Here is a 21,547-nt window from a genome sequence, read left to right as displayed (position 1 = left end):
ACTTTTACCCCCTTTCCCTCCCCCCCTCTGGCCCCGCCCCTCACACACAAGCCACGCCCTCGGGCCCCTGCCCTCCTCTTACACCCCCCCCCCGTGTTGCACCCCGCGGGCTCAGCCAATCAACGTCTCCTTGCCCTATTTAGGGCGGGAACCCGCGCGCTTTCCCACCAATCACACCGCCCTCCCCTTCTCCCTCCATCCAATCGCCGCGCGCAGCTCCCGCTCCGTCCCCACCCATTCAACGCCCCATTGGCTCCCGCCGGCGCGCGCGCTAGGGGGCGGGTCTTACCCGCCTATATAAGGGGGCGGGTGGCACGCGCCGCTCTTATAGTGAGGTGGTGCTGCTTCGGTGTCTTTACGGCTGTTTCTGCTGCCATGGCAACCGCGCTCTGCCCGCTCCGCGCCCTCGGCCGCGCCGCTCTCAGACCCCGCGACCGCCGCCTGCACCTCAGCGCGCCCAGGTACCCCGCGGGGAGGACTGGGGGTGGCGGGGCGGGAGCGGGGACAGAGGCGGTGGGAGCGCGGCCCGCCCGGTGCGGGCTGAGGAGGGGCCGGGGCGATGGAACCCGCGCCGGGGGTCGCGGTCACCGGTCTCGCCCCGCAGCTGTGCCGGGGGAGAGGGGCAGATCCTCCCCCCAGCGGCCGCGCCGGGCGGTGCAGGCTGATGAAATCCCGCGCCCGCCTTGCGTGGGGGTGCGGGGCTGGACACGGGTGTCCCCCGGGGGGCGGGGGATGGAGACCCCCGGGACGAGAGAGACAGAGACCACCCCGTGCATCTCCTGAGAGCGACACAGACCTCCCAGCCATCCCCCAGGGCGGAGGGACAGAGACCCCTGAGCATCCCCCGGGCACTGGCCCTGGATTTAAACGCTGTAAGAGGGACGGAGACCCATCCCCCAGGGTGAGAGGGGTGGGGATCCTCCTCGGGCATCCCCTGAGAGAAGGACAAAGCCCCCTGAGCATTCCCTGGGGTGAGAGAAGCAGAGACTCCCCTGGAGATCCCACGGGTTAAGATAGACAGAGCTCCCCCCCAAGCATTCCCTGGGCACCGGACCTGAATTTAAACGGTGTGAGGGAAACAGAGACCCCCGGAGATCCCCCGGGGTGAGAGGGACAAAGGCCACCCAGGTCAGAGGAACAGAGACCCCCGACCAGCCCACCCTGCTCCAAACAGGGCTCTGAGCTCCCTCTTTGTCCCCCTGTAGCTCCCCCGGGGGCTGGTGCTTCTCCCTCTCCCTGAATGCCCAGAGCACCCCAATCTCAGGGAAGATCCAGGTAGATTTTGCCTCTGATTTAAGGAATTTTCCATTCTCTGGCTTGCCAGGCACTTGTCATAATTCTTTTTACATCCAAATCAGCATCTGGTAGTTTGGCACAGGTTTAGCTCTGAAGCTGGAACAAGAATTAGAGACCCGGTGGGCTGGGACTGGTTGGTAAATGGGTTTGACTGGGGTGGTTGCAGGTAGGGATGAAGTAACACTTAATTCCCAGTAAGTGGGGAAAACTGCATGTTTGAGTAAGGCAGGGATTAAAGCACAAAAGCTCCTCTGCATCTCCAAATGAGGATTTAGGGAAAAGGCTTCTCCTACCTGAGAAGGCTCCTGTGTGTCTGGAGCAGTTATGGGAGTGGTTTTCCCTGTCCCAGCTACTTCCAGAGTTCAAAGATTGTACCTGGAAAAGGTCAGAAAACAGCACTGTTGGACTCAGTCCAGTAGGAGAAGATCCATCCGTGAGGCAGCCGATGGATTTTTGAGGAGAAACTGCAGCAATTCAGCTTTTTCTGGTGGATGTTGAGGTGCAGGGAGGGTGGGAAAGTGCTCTTGGTGCTGCTGGGCTTTGTGGGTCAGCTGTCTCCTGGGTTCCTGGGGAAAGTGGAGTGGGTTGTGATGGAGATTGTCTGGAAATTGCTTCAGGAATAGGCTGGTTCCTGCAATTTGGGAAGGCACCAGCAATGCCAGGAATGCTGAGGAGCATCTGTGCCTGTTCTGGAGCTGAGGACAGGGGAATCGGGCAAGGGAGGTGCTGGTCAGGAGGCCTTGCAGAAAGACTTAAATCATGGAATATCCTGAGCTGGAAGGGACCCACAAGGATGATGGATTCAGCTCCTGGTGGATCCTGCTCCCTGGGGTCCCTGAGCAGGAAGAGGCCTTGGAGACAGGAGTTTCCTGCAGTTTTAATGGGATTGGGAGCTCAGCAAAGCTGTTAAAACTGGGGAGCACAGGGAGCTCTGCTGGCCCAGGGTAGGTGTGGCCCCTGGCTGGTGCTGGGGAGGGAGGATGGGCAGAGATCCAGGGATGTGGGAGGGCTGGGAAAGGCTGAAAAGTCATTTCAGGAGTTGGAGTTTCTACAGATAAAAAAAATACAACACAAAAAGCAAAGTTCAAGGAGCATTTGGATATTGCTCTCTGCACAGGGTGGGGTTGTTGGGGCTGTGCAGGGCCAGGAGCTGGATCAGTGATCCTAAGGGGTTCCTTCCAGCTCAGGATATTCTGTGTTTGTCTTGCTTGGTCCCAGCAAAGCTGTGAATGAGCCTGCAATGTGCTGCTTAACAAGATTTAACATCAAGGTGCAAAAAGCTTGTACAGAGCTCAAGGGAAAGAGCCTTTTCTCCCCTGGCTGTGGTTGGCTCCTGGTTTTCCTGTTCCATGTTGTACAAAGCTGGGACTTGATGGTCCTGAGGATGCTGATGGTGACACTTGTTGCTCTGTTGGTCCCTGGCTCCTCTCAACCTTGCTCCCTGGGGTCTCTGAGCAGGAAGAGGCTTTGGAGACAAGAGTTTGCTGCATTTTTAATGGAATTGGAAGCTCAGAAAGAGCCTTTTCTCCCCTGGCTGTGGTTGGCTTTCCCAGTCCATGTCACACGAAGCTCGGGTGTGAAGGTCCTGAGGGTGCTGATGGTGGCACTTGCCCTGTTGCAGAGCTGATGCCGTGGTGATCTCGGGGAGGAAGCTGGCCCGGCAGATCCGGCAGGAAGCCCGGCACGAGGTGGAGCAGTGGGTGGCAGCGGGGAACAGGAGGCCCCACCTGAGCGTGGTGCTGGTCGGGGAGAACCCAGCCAGTCACTCCTACGTCCTCAACAAGACCAAGGCAGCGGCTGACGTGGGTATGGCTGGGGCTCCCTGCCCAGAACAGCGGGGTTTGGGTGGGAATCCTCCCTGCTGGAGGCTGGGGGAAGCTTTTTGGACTGAATCCATCTGGCAGCTTTTCACCTCTGTCCACCTTCACCTGGAATTTGGGTTCTCGTTATCCTGGGATGGGGCTGGTAAACATTGTCCATGTGCCATTGGGATCCTTCAGGACAACACCAAGCTCTGTGCTTGGGATTTTCAGCCTTCCCAGAGGCATAAAAAGCACAGGAAGGGCTTTTTGGCCTCCCTTCCTCACCTCAGGAGTCACTGTTCAGCCTCGCTGCTCTGACTTCTTCCCATCTTGCAATCCAAGGTCCTGCTCGGGGTTGGGGGCAAGAAATGGTGTTATTTTACCTTGGGTTCTGCACTGCTGAGAGATTTTTTTGGATTGGAGATTTTTGGAGCTGAGATTTTTTAAGCTGCCATCCCTTTCCTCCTGTGCCCAGAGGGCTCACAGGATGTGTAGTTTTATTTTCATCCTTGGCTGGGTTTCTCTAATCCCTCCCTGCACTGTGAGAAACTCAAACACTCTATCCCAGGTCATTAATCCCATATAATTGTCCTGGGAAGGCTTGGGAAGGTCTCTCCAGCCTGGAAGCTGCTCCTTATTGCCTAATCCATCCAGTCCTTGGTGTGCACTTCTGGGATTTGGTAGAGCAATGAAACAGGGGGGCTTAAACCCACAAAGATCAGGAATGTTGCTGCCTTGTGCATAGCCTGGGCTCACTAATGAGGTGTTTGGGATGATTTCCAGGGATCAGCAGTGAGACCATCCTCAGACCAGCTTCCATCACTGAGGAGGAGCTGCTGGATTTGATCAGCAAACTCAACAACGATGCAAACGTGGATGGGCTGTTGGTGCAGCTCCCTCTGCCTGGTGAGGAGCTGAACTTCCACCTCTTTCCATCCTACATGAAGTTTTTAAGGGTTTCCATGTGCTGGGAGGACAATCCTGTGCCACAAGAGGTGGGATCCTGCCCTGGTGGAGTTTAAAGATGTCCCTGCAACTCCTCAGCACCATCTGCCTGCAGGAGTTTGGTTTCTGGGGGTCACAGGATCTATTCCTGTGCTGGGAGTATCAACTTCCAGTATCAGCTTGAACTCAGTTGTGGCCTTGAGGCTGCCTAAAAATACCCTCAGAATGAGCAAGGCTGTAATTCCAAAGTGCTGTCAGTCCCTCTCTGCTGGGAGCTTTGAGCTGGAAGTGCTGAGGAGCCTCAAGCCTCCACATTTTGAGGTGCTTCGAGGTCAGAGCTTGAGCCCAGGGCTGGGGCTCAGAACTAACTCAGGGTCAGAACCGAGTCTGGCTCAGGGCTGGGGCTCAGAACCAAGTCTGGCTCGGGGCTCAGAATCAGAGGTGGAGCCCAGGGCTGGGGTGCCCAGCACAGGGGCAGGCTGAGCCCCCTCTCTGTCCCCAGGACACATCGACGAGCGCAGGGTCTGCAACGCCGTCAGCCCCGACAAGGACGTCGACGGCTTCCATGTCATCAACGTGGGCCGCCTGTGCCTGGACCAGGACTCCATGTTACCTGCCACCCCCTGGGGCGTCTGGGAGATCATCAAGAGAACTGGTAAGATCATCAAGAGAGCTGGGAAGAGCTGCTGCTCCTGCAGGATGGGGCTGCTGTCCAGCAAAATTCCAGCTGATGTCTGGTTTAAGATTCCCAGCTGGACAACTGTGTTATGAGGTGGTGAGGAACTGGCTCGTGGGCTGGGCACAAAGTCACAGGGGCTGGGGTGGTGTCAGGCTGGCACTGGGGATGTTCCCCAGGGCTCCATCCTGCAGTTCTCTTCAACACCTTCATCAGCTCAAAGGGAAACTGAGGAACTTTGCTGAGGACACCAGACTGGGAGGAGCTGTTGACTCCCTCGAGGGCAGAGAGGGCTCAGCAGATCAGAGATGGACAATCCCCAACCGTGGGAAGTGGAACAAGGGCAGGGGCAGGATTGTGCCCCTGGGCCGGGGCAGCCCTGGCTGTGTGTGTGGGCTGGGGATGAGAGGCTGGAGAGCAGCTGCAGGAAGGGCCCTGGGGGTCCTGCTCCATGGCCAGTTGTTCCTGAGCCAGCAGTGCCCTGGCAGCCAGGAGGGCCAACGTGTCCTGGGGGCATCAGGGAGGGGATTGTCCTGCTCTGCTCTGCCCTGGGGCGGCCTCCCCTCAACATTGGGGCAGTTTGGGGGGACACAATATAACAAAACCATTGGAGAGTGTCCAAAGGAGGCAACGAAGATGGGGAAGGGCCTTGATTTGGAGCCGTGTGAGGACACTGAGGGCACTTGGTGTGTTCAGCTGGAGAAGAGGAGACTGAGGGGAGACCTCAATGCAGTTCCAGCTGCCTGGGCAGGGGCAGAGGAGGGGTAGGGACTGAGCTCTGCTCTGGGGGGAGCAGGGACAGCACCCAGGGAATGGCTGGAGCTGTGTCAGGGCAGGGTTAGGCTGGATCTTAGGGAAAGGTTCTTCCCCCAGAGGGTGGTTGGGCACTGCCCAGGCTCCCCAGGGTTTGGTCACGGCCCCAAGGCTGCCAGAGCTCCAGGGTTGTTCAGACAACGCTCTGAGGGACAGGGTGGGATTGTTGGGGTGTCTGCAGGGCCAGGAGCTGCCCTTGGTGATCCTGGTGGGTCCCTTCCAACTCAGGATGCTCCATGATTCTCTGATCTCGCCCTCTGCAGGGATCCCAACGCTGGGCAAGAACGTGGTGGTGGCCGGGAGGTCGAAGAACGTGGGGATGCCCATCGCGATGCTGCTCCACACTGATGGCAAACACGAGCGGCCTGGAGGTAGGAAACCTGTCCCACTGCCCTCCTCAGGCTCCCAGAGCCATCTCAGGGGTTCCTCAGGAATCTGGCCAAGGCTGGGGAGTTAATTCTGCACATGGTCTTAAAATTGTTAAGGTTGGAAAAGACCTTAAGAGTCATCAACCAGCACCATGTTCACCACTAAACCATGTCCTCAAGTGCCACATCCACCTGTTTTTTGAACACTTCCAGGGATGGTGACTCCACCATTTCCCTGGGCAGCCTGTTCCAATGTTTAACAACCCTTTTCTTGAAGGAATTTCCCCAGTATCCAACCTAAACTTCCCCTTCCTGTTTCCTCTTGTCCTGTCCCTTGTTCCCTGGGAGCAGAGCCCAACCCCCAGCTGGCTCCAGCCTCCTGTCAGGGAGTTGTAGAGACCAATAAGGTCTTCCCTGAGCCTCCTTGTAACATTTTGGAGCCTCCTTCATCAAGTCCTTATCCCCTTCTATCCCAAGTCCTTCCCTCTGACTCCACAGGCTGTTCCCTGGGGTTTGTCAGCAGGCCCTGATGTTCCTGCTAAACACAGGGGTGTTCTTGAAGGGGAAGATGCAGAGAACTGGCTGGGTTTGGGAATTAAAGCTCCATGGACTCACTCTCCCAGGTGATGCCACAGTCACGATCTCCCACCGCTACACCCCCAAGGAGCAGCTGAAGCAGCACATGATCCGCGCGGACATCGTGGTGGCAGCAGCAGGTAGGGCCTGGCTGATGGCACAGCTGAGGGGCACAGAGGCTGCTCCAGGTGGGAATCCTTGGCATGGAATGTTCTGGAGCCTCTCTGACAGCGTGGGAGAGTCTGGTGCTCCCAGGGCTGCTGGTGAGGGGCTGCTGGAGCCGGTTCATGCTGTGCTGGAGCCAAGGAGCAGCATGGTTGGTGTTCCTGGCAGAGCTGTTTGTGGCTTTGCCTTTGAAATGGAAAATAACACCTGGCAAGAGGAGCTTGGCCTGCCCATGACACCTGATCAGATCCTAAAGAGCAACATGGAATCAGAGACTATAATGAGTTGGAAGGGACCCATCAAGTGCAGCTCCTGGGCCTGCCCAGACACCCCAACAATCCCACCCTGTCCCTCAGAGCGTTGTCTGAACAACCCTGGAGCTCTGGCAGCCTTGGGGCCGTGACCAAACCCTGGGGAGCCTGGGCAGTGCCCAACCAGCCTGTGGGGGAAGAACCTTTCCCTGAGATCCAACCTGACCCTGCCCTGACACAGCTCCAGCTGTTCCAGGGTCCTGTCCCTGCTCACAGAGAGCAGAGATCAGAGCTGCCCCTCAGGAGGATGTTGAAGACCCCAATGAGGTCTGACTTCAGTCTCTTCTTCTCCAGCTGAACAAACCAAGTGCCCTCAGCTGCTCCTCATAAGGCCCCTCCAGACCATCCTCGTTGCCTCCTTTGGACACTCTCCAATGGTTTTGTTATATTGTGTCCCCCCAAACTGCCCCAATGTTGAGGCCATGCTGGGCCTGATGCCCCCAGGACACGTTGGCCCTCCTGGCTGCCAGGGCACTGCTGGCTCAGGAACAACTGGCCATGGAGCAGGACCCCCAGGGCCCTTCCTGCAGCTACTCTCCAGCCTCTCATCCCCAGCCCACACACACAGCCAGGGCTGCCCCGGCCCAGGGGCACAATCCAGCCCCTGCCCTTGGTCCACTTCCCAGGGTTGGGGATTGTCCATCTCTGATCTGCTGAGCCCTCTCTGCCCTCGAGGGAGTCAACAGCTCCTCCCAGTCTGGTGTCCTCAGCAAAGTTCCTCAGTTTTCCTTTGAGCTGATGAAGGTGTTGAAGAGAACTGCAGGATGGAGCCCTGTGGAACACCCCCAGTGCCAGCCTGACACCACCCCAGCCCCTGTGACTTTGTGCCCAGCCCATGAGCCAGTTGTTCACCCATCCCATAAGGCTCTTATTCAGCTGTATAACAACAGGCTCTGTTGTACCTTCTGTTGTATTTATGTGGGATGAGAAAAAATACCAAGAAAATAATTGCCAAGATAAGATCTGCTTACCTGGAGCAGCTGCAGAGGCACCCCCAGAGCATGAGGATCCACTCAGAGCTCTGCCCTGCTCCACACTGTCCCCTTGGCAGAGGAGCTGAGCTGCTTTGGAGGGTCTTTTTGGCAGCAGAAGGTGGGTGGGAGCCTGTGGGGAGGGAGGGGAGAAAGTGTGGGGTGAGAACTGGGTGTGAAGAGAAAGTGTGGGAGGTTTGGGGGTGTGTAAGGACAGAAGGGGATGGAGTCACCTGGGAAGGTGTGAGAGGAGCAGAGAGAGGGTCACATGGATGAGAGAAAACAAGGGTGGGAGGGAATTCCTGTTAAAACCCAGCCCTAAGAGTGAAGGGAACTCAGGTCATTGTTAATAGATCCCTTGGGGTGGATTGGAGTGAAAGGACACTCATTGATCAGTGTTTACATATATAAATTATTTTAGATCAATTTGGTTGCAATGGAAAGGAGGGATGGAGCTGTTTTATTATCTGTGGACATGCAACAATATAAAAGCATGAATATAACACTTCAGAAAAGAAAGAAAAGATTAGAGTAGGAAGATCTCACCAGCTGTGGATTCCAGTGCTGGAATTTTGATGTCTGTTGGTCAGTCTTGATCCATCAGGGATGGGGGAAGCCCCCAGAATGATGCCTTAGGACACTTTAGGCATCAAACCCACAATGACTAATGAGATAATCCAGGTTCAGGTGGGAAGGCCCAGGTACTTTCCCTGGCTGATGGGTCATGTGCCAAACTCTGGTGGAAGCCCCAAAAATGAATCTGGGGGCACTTTAGGGGTCTTTGGTGGTTTATGGCCCTTCTAAGACATGACAGCTCCTCTCACAGTGTGGCTGAGCCAGTTCTGCCCCATCTGAAGGATGAAAACCTTCAGCCCTATGTGGGAATGTCCTGATACTCCCCCAAGGGGGGTTTTCCACCTGGGCCAGGTGTGTGAGGGAGGACATTGGGATGATAAAAATCATCATCCCACCTCAGGACCTGCTTCTTCTCAACCTCTACCATTATCTGGCTCAAAAACCAGCTCATGGCTAATCAAAAGTTGATTTGTTGTGGTCACCCTCTGGTGTTCACCTCCCTCTGCACATCTTGGACAGCACTTTAATTCCCAATGTCAATTTTAACACATCCTCACAGTCATTTTTCTATAAAATGCCTGGAATTTTTATTAATTTCATTTTAGAAATTTAGAAGGTTCACCCTCAGCAGAACTGTCCTCTCCAAAGAAAAGAGGTGATGTGAAATTTAAATAGGAGAACTAAAGGGTGTTTGTGACAAACTTGAAAATTGTTAGAAAAAATGAGGGACTGGGGAAGAATATTGATTCCAACAGTGGCAAGAAATTTCTCCCTTAACTAATAATAGTGATGGGTCAGCAAAGCACCTGCTGCCCTGGAAGTGATTGTTTGAGTCATTAGTTGTTAATATTTAAGTGTCTCTCAGTTCTTCCCCTCAGTATCTGGCTGAACCAGACAAACACACCCCACCCTAAAAGGGAGGTTGAGCCCCAAGTTGCTGCTCCCACCCCTCCCTATCCCTCTGGGACAGCCCTGGGATAAATCCTGAGCCTCTGCCAGGCTGGGGTGGGATCAGGCACTGCTCCAGGCTCCTGTCCCAGTGCAACTGGAAAACCTGCTGGAGCTGCACCAAACAGCCACAGACCTCAAGTGCTTTGAGGATTCCATGTGGAGAAGGTGTGAGGTCCCAGAGCTTCCTGGGCATGGATTCCAGCTCTTTGCTCTGAGTCCTCAGGGAACATCTCAAACAGAACCATGGAATCATGGAACGGTTGAGGGACCTTAAAGATGATGTTGTTCCAACCCCCAGACACCTCCCACTGGCCCAGGCTGCTCCAACCTGGCCTTGGACACTTCCAGGGATGGGGCAGCCACAGCTGCTCTGGCAATTCCAGCCCAGCTCCTCCCCACCCTCAAAGGGAGGAATTTCTTACCAATATCCAGCCTAAAATTCCCCTCTTTCAGTTTGAAATATCTGATTGAGCTGCACATCAGTAGCTGAAATGTGCTCCTGTCGATTTGCCTTTCATAGGATTTAGGTTGGAAAAGACCCTGAAGATTATGGAGTCCAGCTGGTCTGGGGGGCAGGAAGGCCCAGATGGGTCAGAGCATCCTGGGAATGTGGGTGAGGAGGAGCAGGGGGGCTGTTTAACACCCCTGAGTGTGTAGTTCTGTGTTTTTCCAGGCATTCCCAACCTGATCACAGCTGACATGATCAAAGAAGGAGCTGCAGTGATTGATGTGGGAATAACCAGAGTGCAGGATCCTGTCACTGCCAAGCCCAGGCTGGTTGGGGACGTGGATTTTGAAGGTATGGAAAGGCTCTGGGTGTGGGTTTTGGAGCACTTGGGTGCTGCAAAGGGAGGAAAAGTCGTGGTTTGTGTGTCTGGTTCATCCAATATTATTCCATGTTATCCCATGCCATGCCATGGGAAAGCTGCACAGGAGACTCACCCTGTTGGGTCACTTTGCCTCTATTCCTAAACCTCTTTTAAAATGAAGCCATGCAGAACTTACCTCCTGCCCTGTATTCCCTGGCCTTGATCCTCCTGGAGCTGCAGCCCCACAGGGGCTGTTGGGATGAGCCTGGGGGAAGACCTTGGAATTTCCTCCTGGAAGAAAAAGAGGGTGAATGTCCAGATTGATGAAGTACCGACATCAAGGCCACACCTAGTCTTGGATTTGACATTTCTGTGCTAGAAGCCAGCTTTTAGACCTTACTTTAGATCCTTTAGTCCTCCCTTTGAGCTTTTCCCCAGCCTGGGCTTTGCAGCTGGGCTGGTTTAGAGCAGCAGGGATGGAAAGAGTGGGGCTGGATAACGGGGAAAAGGCCACGTGGAGGAACTCCTGTTCCTAAATGATGACCCTGCAGGAATCTGGGGGCTTTTAGACTGGGAATTGTTGCTGCTGTTGCTTTTGGTGCTGAGCTGTGCCTTTCCTCCCCAGGGGTGAGGAAGAAGGCCAGTTACATCACCCCGGTGCCGGGGGGCGTGGGGCCCATGACCGTGGCCATGCTGATGAAAAACACCATCATTGCTGCCAAGAAGCTGCTGAAACCCAAAGAGTTGGAAGCACTGACTGCTTGACCTGGGCCATCCTTCTCCTTTGTAGCACTGAAAGCAACATTCCAAACTGACTCCCAAACAGGCCGATAGAAAATGCAATATTTTTTTATTTATTGTCTCGGAACGGGAAATTTCCCACTCGGAGGTCGCAGGTATTTATTGGAGCTGAAGCAGCTGCATCTGCTGGTACTGAGGTGTGTAAATCTTCATGCCTGTGCTCCTCCTGCTTGTAAAGCTGCTCTATGTGTGAGCCAGACCTGCTCCTGCAGGGATTTGGGGTCCTGGGAATGCAGCTTTCCCGGGAACTCCGTCAGCACTCCCTTGGGATTCGCTCCATGGTACAAAGCCTCGATGGTTCTGTTCTCACAGATCTGGAGTGTGGCTTGTGCTGGTCTCCTGCTCAATGCTGGATGTTTAGTTCGAGCTCTTCTGTAGAAGAAATTACTTGAAAAATTAAAAATAAAGCCATATTTGTGCTCTGGGGCTGTGCAGGGCCCTGGGCAGTGGCAGAGCTGTTGTAACATGTTCTAGTGTGCAGCTAAGCTGGGTTTTTTTGCTGTTTGGTTGGTGAATTTTTTTAAAAAGCCTTTTTTTTCTAACCAAAGAACAGTGTGAGTAGGGTTTGGTGTCCACGAAGGGCACACAGGAGGTTCCCTGGGCTGTGTTATGAAGTGTGCAACTAGTGAGTAATGCAGGCTAACTAAATAAAGTGTGAGAAGACAAAAAAAATCCCTGTTTGTGCCATGGAATTATTACTAGTCAACTACTTCACTTCTAGAAAAGCTGCCCTAGTTGTTTTTAGAGCACTTGTGGGGTGAGCTATTCCCCCAGAGCAGGGGGAGGTCTGGTTTCCACCCAGAGCTTACCTGGGACACAACTGCTCCTCCAGCACCAACTGGCCTTGAAAGTAAGCAAATCTCTTCCTCTCAAGCCTGATCAAAACCTGTTCAGCTCCCTGAGTCTTATTTCTCAGCCAAATCCACACCACAGCATGAAGGATGTTTTTAAGCTCTAATTATCCTGCGAACATCAGCCTTACCTGAGGTGATGCCTCAAGCAGGGTGGAAAAACTTCCTTGCAGGATTATCCATGGGCAGCGAGGTGAATCCTGGACTCTTTCCTCTTCACATATTCCCTGGTGTGACTGGTCCCACCCTCCTGAGAGCAGGAATGTTGTGGTGCCATCGGTTGGACTGGGTCTTGGAAGCTTTTCCAGCCTTTAACGGGCTGAAGGTACCAATGAGCTGGTGCCAAACCCCCTCTCCTGGAGGGGGGAGCACTGATAAAAACACAGGGGGAAGGAAATTCGGGATTCAGGGGCTCTGCAGCAGAAACACACTAAGAGCTGAGACTCATTGAAACGAGGTTTATTGGGTTTTATCCAAGAAATACAAAATGTGACAGTGGTCCCAGGCTGGAGGCGGCGAATCTCGGACGCTCCGTTTGCTCATACAAAAAGTAGAATCCACGGTGCAAAATAGACAAATTGAGCCAAAACCAAGCTGGATTCTACAGTGGCTTCAGCTCTGCCCTATGGAACAGCTACCAGAGTCCACAAAGCCTGTCCAGGGGTGGTGGAAATAGAGCTGATGGGCTGGATAAAGCGAATTAACCCGGTTGATTAAAATCATAAGCCTACGGATGCTTCTACCACACAGGATTGGTACAAAACGCTACAAAATAGACACAGTGCCTTCAAGTTGAAATGGTTCTGGCTGTTCATTAACACTGAAGTGGTGATAGGGTAACAATGTGTTATTTCTCTCACCCCCTGTCCCCGGGAAATGCACCTGAACCAGAAAAAAAATTGCTATAAATAGGAAATTGCCTTCAAGTCTCTGTTGGCTTTGACTATTTACAGGGATCTGTCCCACACAAAGGTTCAGACCAGTTGCAATATTTGACTGGTGGCCCAGAAACCCCAGTAGTGCTGGTGTAAATATCAGGCAGGGTGATCCTGCTCCTGGGGAAGGGGTTTGGGGCTCTGGGAGGTTGGAAATAGAGAAAAAAAAATACAGAATGAGACTAGAAAAAAAATGAGTAAAAGAAACAGATTTGAGGGTTGTTTCAGAGCAGTGTTTGGGCTTGGTCTGTGGAGGGAAAAAATCCTTGAAAGCCTCAGCACTGCCCTGATGCTGCTGGAAAAAGGGTGTGGGAGCTGGGCAGAGGCCAAGGGAGCTCGGAGCCTCCCTGGCTCCAAACCTTCTCCCTTTCCTTCCTCTCCCAGAGGATCCAGAGGCAGCAGTGGGTGGGAAGAGCCCGTTATGGAGCTGAAATGCCCCAGCAGGGAGGTGCTGGGTGTGAGCCTGGAGCACAGAGGGGGTGTCCTGGCTCTGCCCTCCCTGCTCCAGGTGCTTGTTCTCCCCTCCCTGTTCCAGCCACCGGCTGTTCAACTGCTGGGAATGACCAGGAGGGAGGAGCTGAAGTGGGAGTGAAGCCCCTTGGACAGGGCTGGGCAGCAGAGAATCCTTGAATTCCTCCAGTGAGAGAATTCCTCTAGTGAGAGCAGGGCTTGGGAATGTCTGTCTCCTCCTGTCTTGGGAATGTCTCACTCCCACCCAGAGGAAGGGACGGGGCTGTTCCCGGGCCCTGGAGAGCCATGGTGAGGAATGGGGATGGGCCACCAAAGGGCTTCACTGCAGCCACTGTTCCCATTTCCCTGCAGAAACCATTCCCAACACCCTACAGAACCTATTCCTGATTCCTACAGAAACCATTCCTCTTTCCTACAGAAACTGTTCCCAATTCCCTGCAGAAACCATTCCTGATTCCTACAGAATCCATTCCTCTTTCCTACAGAAACTGTTCCCAATTCCCTGCAGAAACCATTCCTGTTTCCCTGTAGAACCCATTCCTGTTTCCTACAGAACCCATTCCTGTTTCCCTGTAGAACCCATTCCTGTTTCCTACAGAACCCATTCCTGTTTCCCTGTAGAACCCATTCCTGTTTCCTACAGAAACTATTCCCAATTTCCTGCAGAAACCAAGGCCCCATTCCCTGCCCTGCTCTTGCTCCACAGCCTGGTTGTTGTTGCCCTCAAGTGGCAACAACCTTCACCCCGAGCTGCTTCTCCTCCTTCCCTTCCCTCCCTGGAGCTCCAGGCTCCTCTCCATCCTGCTGTGCCTCCTCTTCCTCCTCAGCCCAATCCCAGCAGATCCAGGTCCTTCTGGATGCTCCCACCACACCTGGGATCCCATGGAAAGGACCCCACCCCTTGGACCAGCCCCCTGCTGCCAACACACACCCTTCCCAAAACAAGCCTCCCCAAGAGCCACATCGTGATTCCAGGGATTTGGGAGCAGGGCCAAATCTCCCTCAGCCACTCAACACTCCTCCCTACCCCAAAATCCCCCCGAAAAGCATCACCCCCTTTTCCTCCAGCACATCAGCTGCTCCCACATCCCAATCCCCTCCAGCTGCTCCGTCCCTGCAGCAGCTCCGGGGCCAAAATCACCAATTCCACCTTTCCAGCCCCATTTCCTAGTGGGAAGGGCTGGAAACCCGACACCTCACGGCACTAAAAACCCCTGGAGCGAAACCCCTGGGGCCTCCAGTCTCCCATAGAAAAATAAGCCCGATTTCCTTTATATATATATATATGAATGTGCAGGTGTCTGTATATATATATATATATATAAACTGGGGCTGGGGGGCTATAACGTGGTCTCACTGCCCATGTCCCGCGGGGCCTTCTCCGTGTCCGTGTCCTCGTAATCCGACTCCATCTCGATCTTCACCTGGGGCACGGCACAGATGGGGCTCCGGGAGTAGTTAAAGGCAGGAGAGGATGGGCAGGAAATCTTCAGGTGGAGGGTAATACTGGGAACGAGGAGGAGAGATGGGGATCAGCAGCTGGCTGTGGGATCCCCCATCCCAAAAAACCACCCCGAGACCCTCAGGAAACACTCCGGGTGATGGGCAGGAAGTCTTGAGGGGAGGGGGAATGTGAGGAGGAGAGAGGGGAGTCAACAGCCAAACCCATCAGAAGGTTGGATGTGTGGGGATTTTGGAGTCAAAGTATTGGATACATGGAAATTTTGGAGTCAAAATGTTGGATGCACAGAAATTCTGGAGTCAAAATATTGGATACATGGAAATTTTGGAGTCAAAATGTTGGATGCACAGAAATTCTGGAGTCAAAATATTGGATGCACAGATATTTTGGAGTCAAAGTACTGGATGCATGGATACTGTGGAGTCAAAATGTTGGATGAACAGGAATTTTGGAGTCAACATGTTTGATGCACAGAAATTCTGGAGTCAAAATATTGGATACATGGAAATTTTGGAGTCAAAATGTTGGATGCACAGAAATTCTGGAGTCAAAATATTGGATACATGGAAATTTTGGAGTCAAAGTATTGGATACATGGAAATTTTGGAGTCAAAGTACTGGATGCATGGATACTGTGGAGCCAAAATGTTGGATGAACAGGAATTTTGGAGTCAACATGTTTGATGCACGGAAATTTTTGGAGTCAAAAGTATTGGATACGTGGAAATTTTGCAGTCAAAACGTTGGTTTGGGGTCAAAATGTTGGATGAACAGGAATTTTGGAGTCAAAATGATGCACGGAAATTTTGGAGTCGAATATTGGATACGTGGAAATTTTGCAGTCAAAATGCTGGTTTGGGGTCAAAATGTTGGATGCACGCAAATCTGGAGTCATAATATTGAAACTCTGGAGGCAAAATACTGGATACGCAGATATTTTAGAGTCAAAATGTTGGATTCACAGAAATTTTGGATTCAAAGTACTGAATGCATGGAAATTTTGGAGTCAAATTATTGGATGCATGGATACCGTGTGTGAAATTATTGGATGCACAGAAATTCTGGAGAAAAAATAGTGGATTCGCAGAAATTTTGGAGCCAAAATGTTGGATGCCTGGAAATTTTGGAGGCAAAATCCACCCCAAAGCTGCCCAGGGACCCTCAGGAAAACACTCCGCATGGTGCCGCTGCCAATAAATTAATTAAAACTGATGTTTTGCCTTTTATCTGCAGAGAATAACCCCAAATTTCAGGATTTGGAGACACCCCTATCCTAAAAATCCCTGTGATTGTTGCTCAGCAGTGTTTTTATGGCTCCAAACCCGCTCCCAACAACCTGTTTGGCAACGAAACCGCCCCAAATCCAGAGGGATGGTGTGGAAATGAACCTGGATGTTTGGGAAGTGCTCAGGGGTGGTGCCAGCTGGCTGGAGAAGGTGATGCCCAGCCGGGAGCAGGGGTAAGTTATCCCAAAAATGTCCCCCCCGGGGATGGGGGAGAGGGTGGGGGACCCCTTTTGGGGCCGTTTACCTGCGATCCATGTCTGAACCATTCGGGGAGGAATCAGAACGCAAAGCTCCAGGTGGAGGCCCTCTTTCCTGGGGGGACACGGAGGTGAAACATTCCCCAGGTGAGGCAGAATTTCCCCCCCCCCCCCAAAAACCCAAATCAAACCCCCCCTCACCCCCAACTCCAACCTGCCACCAGGTCCTGCATCTTCTGGGCGGTGGGAGCAGGAGAAAAGCTCCTGGGAAATGCTGATTTTTGGGGGTGATTAGAGGAAGACAAGGCCCTGCAAGCCCTGCCAAGAGCCATGTGAGGACCCAGTTAGTGAATCAGCCAGTCAAAACTTGCTGGAGTCGTGATGCAACCTGGAACAAACCCACCCAAAATTTATCCTGCGCGGTTTTGGTCACTCCTGTTGGGAAGGTTGAGCCAAACTGAACAAATCTGGGGAATTCCAACACAAGCTCTGCACCCCCTGCTTTGGGGGGCTGCAAACATTCCCAAATGTATATATATAGTTTTTAGAATCCCCACTGTGGGGGATGAAACCCAGGAGAGCCCTGGCTTTTGTTGAGATTTAAGGAAATCTTAGTGGTCCCCTGCTCTTGGGGTCAGAGATGCTCTTGAAGATCCCGCTCTCCCCTCCTTGATTTTCGCCCTGATCCTGGGGAGCAGGGGCAGGAGGGATCCAGGGTGCATCTTCCAGCAGGATTAGTGCCATGGGAAGCCGAGTGGCTGCTGTGGAGGGGGTTAGGAAGCAGCAGGGAGGGCGGGAGAGGCTCCTGAGCCCGTTACTTACGGCTGAGGCAATGGGGGCCCCCATTTCGGGGCTGTGCTGGGAGGGGCTCCATGGGGATCTTAATGAATGAGGGAGGTGGGAACTGGGGAAAAAACGGGGAAATTCGGTGAAAGCAGTGCTTGGGTGGGCTCTGAGACCACCTGGGGCACCCACAGGCACCCAAAACCTGGAGGGGTGGGTGCAGGAGGAGAAGGATTTGCCTTCATGATCCCAAATCCCCTGGCAGGGTCTGCAGCAGGAGGCTCTGCCCTGAGGAGGTGACGCCTTAAAATACACATTATGTCGATTTCAGTGGAGCTTTTTAGCACTTTTGGAACAGAGCTTTCTAAGCACCTTTTGTGTGAGATTCCCGAAATGCTGTTTAATATTTCTTGTCAAGGATTCCAACAGGCAAAAGATTTTTAGCGAGGTAAAGAACATTTTTTTTTCCTGTAGAAAATGTTCTTAGAATAAGACATAACAGGCCCACTGCTTGATATAACCAGGTCCAAACTATTCAGAAGACCCAGAAGCCTTGAAACTGTTCCAAGAAGGACAAAAGGTGATGATGAAGAGGAGGATGAGGAGGAAGGAGGGGTCTTTTGGACCTCCAACTCAAATTTGGGAGGTGTGTCGAGGGTGCTACTGTGGGAGGGGCAGTTTTGGAAGTGGTGTAACAGTATCAGGTTTGAATTATTAACTCGATTAATTAATCAGGCAACTAAATAAAAGCGAGAGGCTTTTGGCCCTCTGCATGCTCTGGAAGAAATTAGATTCTTGTGCATCTGACATCACCATAACAAAAGGAATTGCTGCTTCCTGAAGCTCACAAATTGAGTCTTGGGTTGTTTTTTTTTTTAAGAGCCAATTTTAGGGTGATATATTTGGCCTGGAATCCAGGCACAGAATCCAAACAATCCAAGCTGGTTCACTGAGCTATTGCTGGCACCAAGAGGCTGCTTTTAGTGTTGAATTGGGCTCAAACCAGCAGAACTTCAAACTCATCTCCTGCTTTTTGAAGCAGGATTTGGCAGACGAGCTGCTGACTGACCTGCAGTCAATTATTTTATAACTCTAAAAGCCCAGTCCAACCTTCACAGGGCAGATTCTTCCACAGACATTTCTGGAGTGTGTGGAGCTTCTCCCATGACCTCTTCATGGTCACTCTCCAGGGGTTCTGTGAGAGATCTGTCCACGATCCAGGAGTCCCATCAATCTTTACTTAATGATTGTTTCTCTTTGCCAGCTTTGATAAAATTGTTGTGATATAATTGCTTTGCACTGTACTACTTCATGCTATGTTGCACCCTACCAGCAGTTTTTAGCTTTCTCACTGTATAGTAAATAATTCTGATTAAGGTCTTTCATCTGTTCATTCATCATAATAAATAATTCATTTTATATAAAGATGTCTGATTTGTCTTCACTAAAACCTGTGGGACAGAAGTGGTTCAATCACACTTCTACAATTCCTTACATTTAAGCAGTTGACAGAATCCAAGGCTAAGATTGGATCCAGCCACCCCCAGGCTCCCCTGGGAGAAGGAGTCTGGAATGCAAGAGAGTCCTGGGAGGTTTGGGGGTCTATGGGGGGTGTTGGGGGTCCTTTCTGCACCTCAAGAGGCTTCTCTAATGAACTTTGTCTCAGCTTTCCACTCCCCTCCGACAGAGTTGAACAGGTTAACGATGCTTTGCCATCACACAATGGGTTCTGTGCCCTCAGCTGGGGGATTTGAGCTCTTCTCTCTTTTTTTGCCATGATTTTCCAGCTTTCAGGGCAGTCTGAGCATTCCCTGGAGCCTCCTGCCAGCCCCTAAATGTCACTGAACCCCCCCAGTCAGCCTGTTGGATCTCTGCAGTGAAACACTTCCAGGAGTCACAGATCTTCATCCCAAACCCACCAACCTGGAAGTTTCAGTGGGACCTTCCCCTCCCACTGGTCTGGAATGTCCCCACTGTCCACAGGAGCCCCTCACCCACCTCCTCGTCACTGCTGCTGTCTCCTTTATTGCCTTTTTTCTTCTTCTTCTTGTCATCCTCTTTCTTCTTCTCCTTCTCAGGGATGATGTTGTCGATCCAGGCCAGGTCGTGTTGGGAGAAGACAAAATCCAGCAGCCTCCTGACCAGGATCAGGGCTAAAATCTGTGAGGGCAGAGAAATGAGAGTGGAATCCCAGAATCACAGAGTCAGCCAGGTTGGAAAAGACCTCTGGGATCATCGAGTCCAACCTGTGACCCAACCCCACCTTGTCCCCCCCACCATGGCACTGATGCCACATCCAGGCTCTGCTCAAACCCCTCCAGGGACGGGGACTCCCCCCCTCCCTGGGCAGCCCATTCCAAGGGCTGATCCCTCTCTCTGGGAAGAACTTCTTCCCCATGGCCAACCTAAACCTGCCCTGGGGCAGCTCCAGGCTGTGCCCTCTTGTCCTACTGCTGGTTCCTGGGAGCAGAGCCCGACCCCCCCCGGCTCCCCCCTCCTGGCAGGGAGTTGCAGAGAGTGAGAAGGTCTCCCCTGAGCCTCCTCCTCTCCAGGCTGAGCCCCCCCAGCTCCCTCAGCCTCTCCTCACAGCACTTGTGCTCCACACCCTTCCCCAGCCTCGTTGCCCTTCTCTGCCCCTGCTCCAGCCCCTCCACATCCTTCCCAAGCTGAGGGCCCAGAGCTGGGCACAGCACTCCAGGGGTGGCCTCCCCAGTGCCCAGGGCAGGGGCACAATCCCTGCCCTGCTCCTGCTGCCACACTATTCCTGAGCCAGGCCAGGCTCCATTGGCCTCTTGCCCCCCTGGGCCCCCCTGGCTCCTGTTCAGCTGCTGTCAGTCAGTCCCCCCAGGGCCCTTTCTGTCCCCCCACTCTGGCCCAGCCCGTGGGGCTGCCGGGGGTTGTTGTGGCCAAAGGGCAGGACCCGGCCCTTGGCCTTGGGGAACCTCAGCCCGTTGGATCCTTCCCATGGATCCAGCCTGGCCAGGTCCCTCTGCAGAGCCCTCCTGCCCTCCAGCAGATCCACACTCCCCTCTGTGAGATGTCCCCCCACGGGAGGGGGGGACACACTGGCCAGACCACATAAACACAGGAGTGCAGGGGCTCCATTTTGCCCTTCTCTCCGGGGACCTCCCGTCATCCTGTGACCTCTCAGTGGTGGCTGTACAATTTTCTCGTTCTAACCTCTTTCTTTACTCCTTCCTTCTTCTCTCAATCTCTTCCTCTCTCTCTTTACCCTTCCCTTAACCTCCCGTGGGTGACAAAACTGATGGGTTGTATTTTACTTTTGTTGTGGTTGTCACGTGCTGGGTGCTTTGGTGGGACCTTCTCCTTGGTCGCGTGTTACCCCTATGAACCTTTTCCCAAAATGCCTCTTTCCTCCCTAAATTAAAAGAAGTCTCCTGGGAAACGCCTGTAGCATGTTCCCTTTGTGGGACTTCAAGGTGTAAAGAACCAAAGGCTCTGCAAGAGTTGTGGGGGAACTCTTGGAGTCTTAAATATAAGCAGAACTCCTGGGCAGCTCCTGGCTTGGACCCGGGGCTTTACACCCCCAGCCTGGGGTCATCTGCGGGAGCACCTCTCACCCCGAGACCCCTTAAATCCCAAAAATCTGAGTCTAAGCCAGGCTGGAGTTACCATGACGGGGAAGATGATGGCGGCCACGGTGGATTTGAGGATCCAGAGCACGGCCAGGCAGACGATCTGCACCAGGGTGAAGAGGTGGATGCGCCGCAGGGGGACGTGCCGCAGGAACACGTAGTCGGGCTGGTGCTTGGCCGGCATGAGGAAGAGCTTGCACCGATCCCAAAACTGCCAGGGGAGGAAGATCCCTGTCAATCCTCACCCCCATCCCAGGAAAACCCTCTTTGAGTCCCCAGATTGGGGATTTGGGGTTTTTTTTTTTTGGGTGTTTCTCAGAGGGTTTTGCTGTTGCAAAGTATTGGGTGCACGGAAATTTTGGGGTCAAAATGTTGGACGTGTGGAAATTTTGGGGTCAAAATGTTGGATGCCCAGAAATTTTGGAGTCAGAATACTGGATGCAAGGAAATTTTGGAGGTGAAATATTGGATACGTGGATATTGTGGAGTCAAAAATTTGGAGTCAAAAACGCGTAGAAGTTTTGGAGGCAAAATTTTGGATGCACAGAAATTTTGGTGTAAAAATATTGGATGCAAAGAGATTTTGGAGGCAAAATATTGGACGCAAGGAAATTTTGGAGGCACATTTTGGATGCATGGAAATTTTGGAGTCAGAATGTCGGATGCACGGACATTTTGGAATCAAAATTTTGGATGCACAGAAATTTGGGGTAAAAATATTGGATGCAAAGAAATTTTGGAGGCAAAATATTGGACGCAAGGAAATTTTGGAGGCACATTTTGGATGCGCAGGATTTTGGAATCAAAATATTGGACACACAGAAAGTTTGGAGTCAAATATTGGGTGTATGGATATTGTGGAGCCAAAATATTGGAGGCATGGAAATTTCAGAATCAAAATGTTGG

General features: G+C 52.7%; 2 protein-coding genes across 2 annotated transcripts in view; one reads left to right on the top strand and one right to left on the bottom strand.

The window, feature by feature from the left end:
* Positions 1-315: 315 nt before the first annotated feature.
* On the top strand, positions 316-11,732 carry MTHFD2 (methylenetetrahydrofolate dehydrogenase (NADP+ dependent) 2, methenyltetrahydrofolate cyclohydrolase). The gene is made up of 8 exons (XM_064638083.1): positions 316-461; positions 2,918-3,102; positions 3,882-4,004; positions 4,546-4,698; positions 5,796-5,903; positions 6,524-6,616; positions 10,124-10,249; positions 10,885-11,732. The coding sequence occupies exons 1-8, from the start codon at positions 376-378 to the stop codon at positions 11,022-11,024; spliced, it is 1,014 nt and encodes a 337-aa protein (XP_064494153.1). The 5' UTR covers positions 316-375; the 3' UTR covers positions 11,025-11,732.
* Positions 11,733-15,885: 4,153 nt separating this feature from the next.
* SLC4A5 (solute carrier family 4 member 5) overlaps positions 15,886-21,547 on the bottom strand; it is a 41,252-nt gene continuing 35,590 nt past the window's right edge. Inside the window, exons 23-26 of the mRNA XM_064638084.1 lie at positions 20,679-20,852; positions 19,044-19,205; positions 17,085-17,166; positions 15,886-16,377 (exon numbers count right to left, since the gene is read on the bottom strand). Coding sequence (XP_064494154.1) covers positions 16,343-16,377; positions 17,085-17,166; positions 19,044-19,205; positions 20,679-20,852 — 453 coding nt within the window. The 3' untranslated portion in view covers positions 15,886-16,342. The remainder of the gene's footprint in view (positions 16,378-17,084; positions 17,167-19,043; positions 19,206-20,678; positions 20,853-21,547) is intronic.

The sequence above is a fragment of the Pseudopipra pipra genome, chromosome 28, assembly GCF_036250125.1.
Source record: "Pseudopipra pipra isolate bDixPip1 chromosome 28, bDixPip1.hap1, whole genome shotgun sequence".
Taxonomy (NCBI): domain Eukaryota; kingdom Metazoa; phylum Chordata; class Aves; order Passeriformes; family Pipridae; genus Pseudopipra; species Pseudopipra pipra.
The sequence above is the reverse complement of the archived record's forward strand: the minus strand, read 5'-3'. Positions and strand labels throughout refer to the sequence as shown.

Bases quoted from the DNA above. Each gene is read 5' to 3' on its own strand.
- MTHFD2 (XM_064638083.1), top strand. From the start codon at position 376: ATGGCAACCGCGCTCTGCCCGCTCCGCGCCCTCGGCCGCGCCGCTCTC. The intron at 3,103-3,881 runs GTATGGCTGGGG...GATGATTTCCAG, and splicing joins CAAGGCAGCGGCTGACGTGG to GGATCAGCAGTGAGACCATC. The intron at 6,617-10,123 runs GTAGGGCCTGGC...GTGTTTTTCCAG, and splicing joins CATCGTGGTGGCAGCAGCAG to GCATTCCCAACCTGATCACA.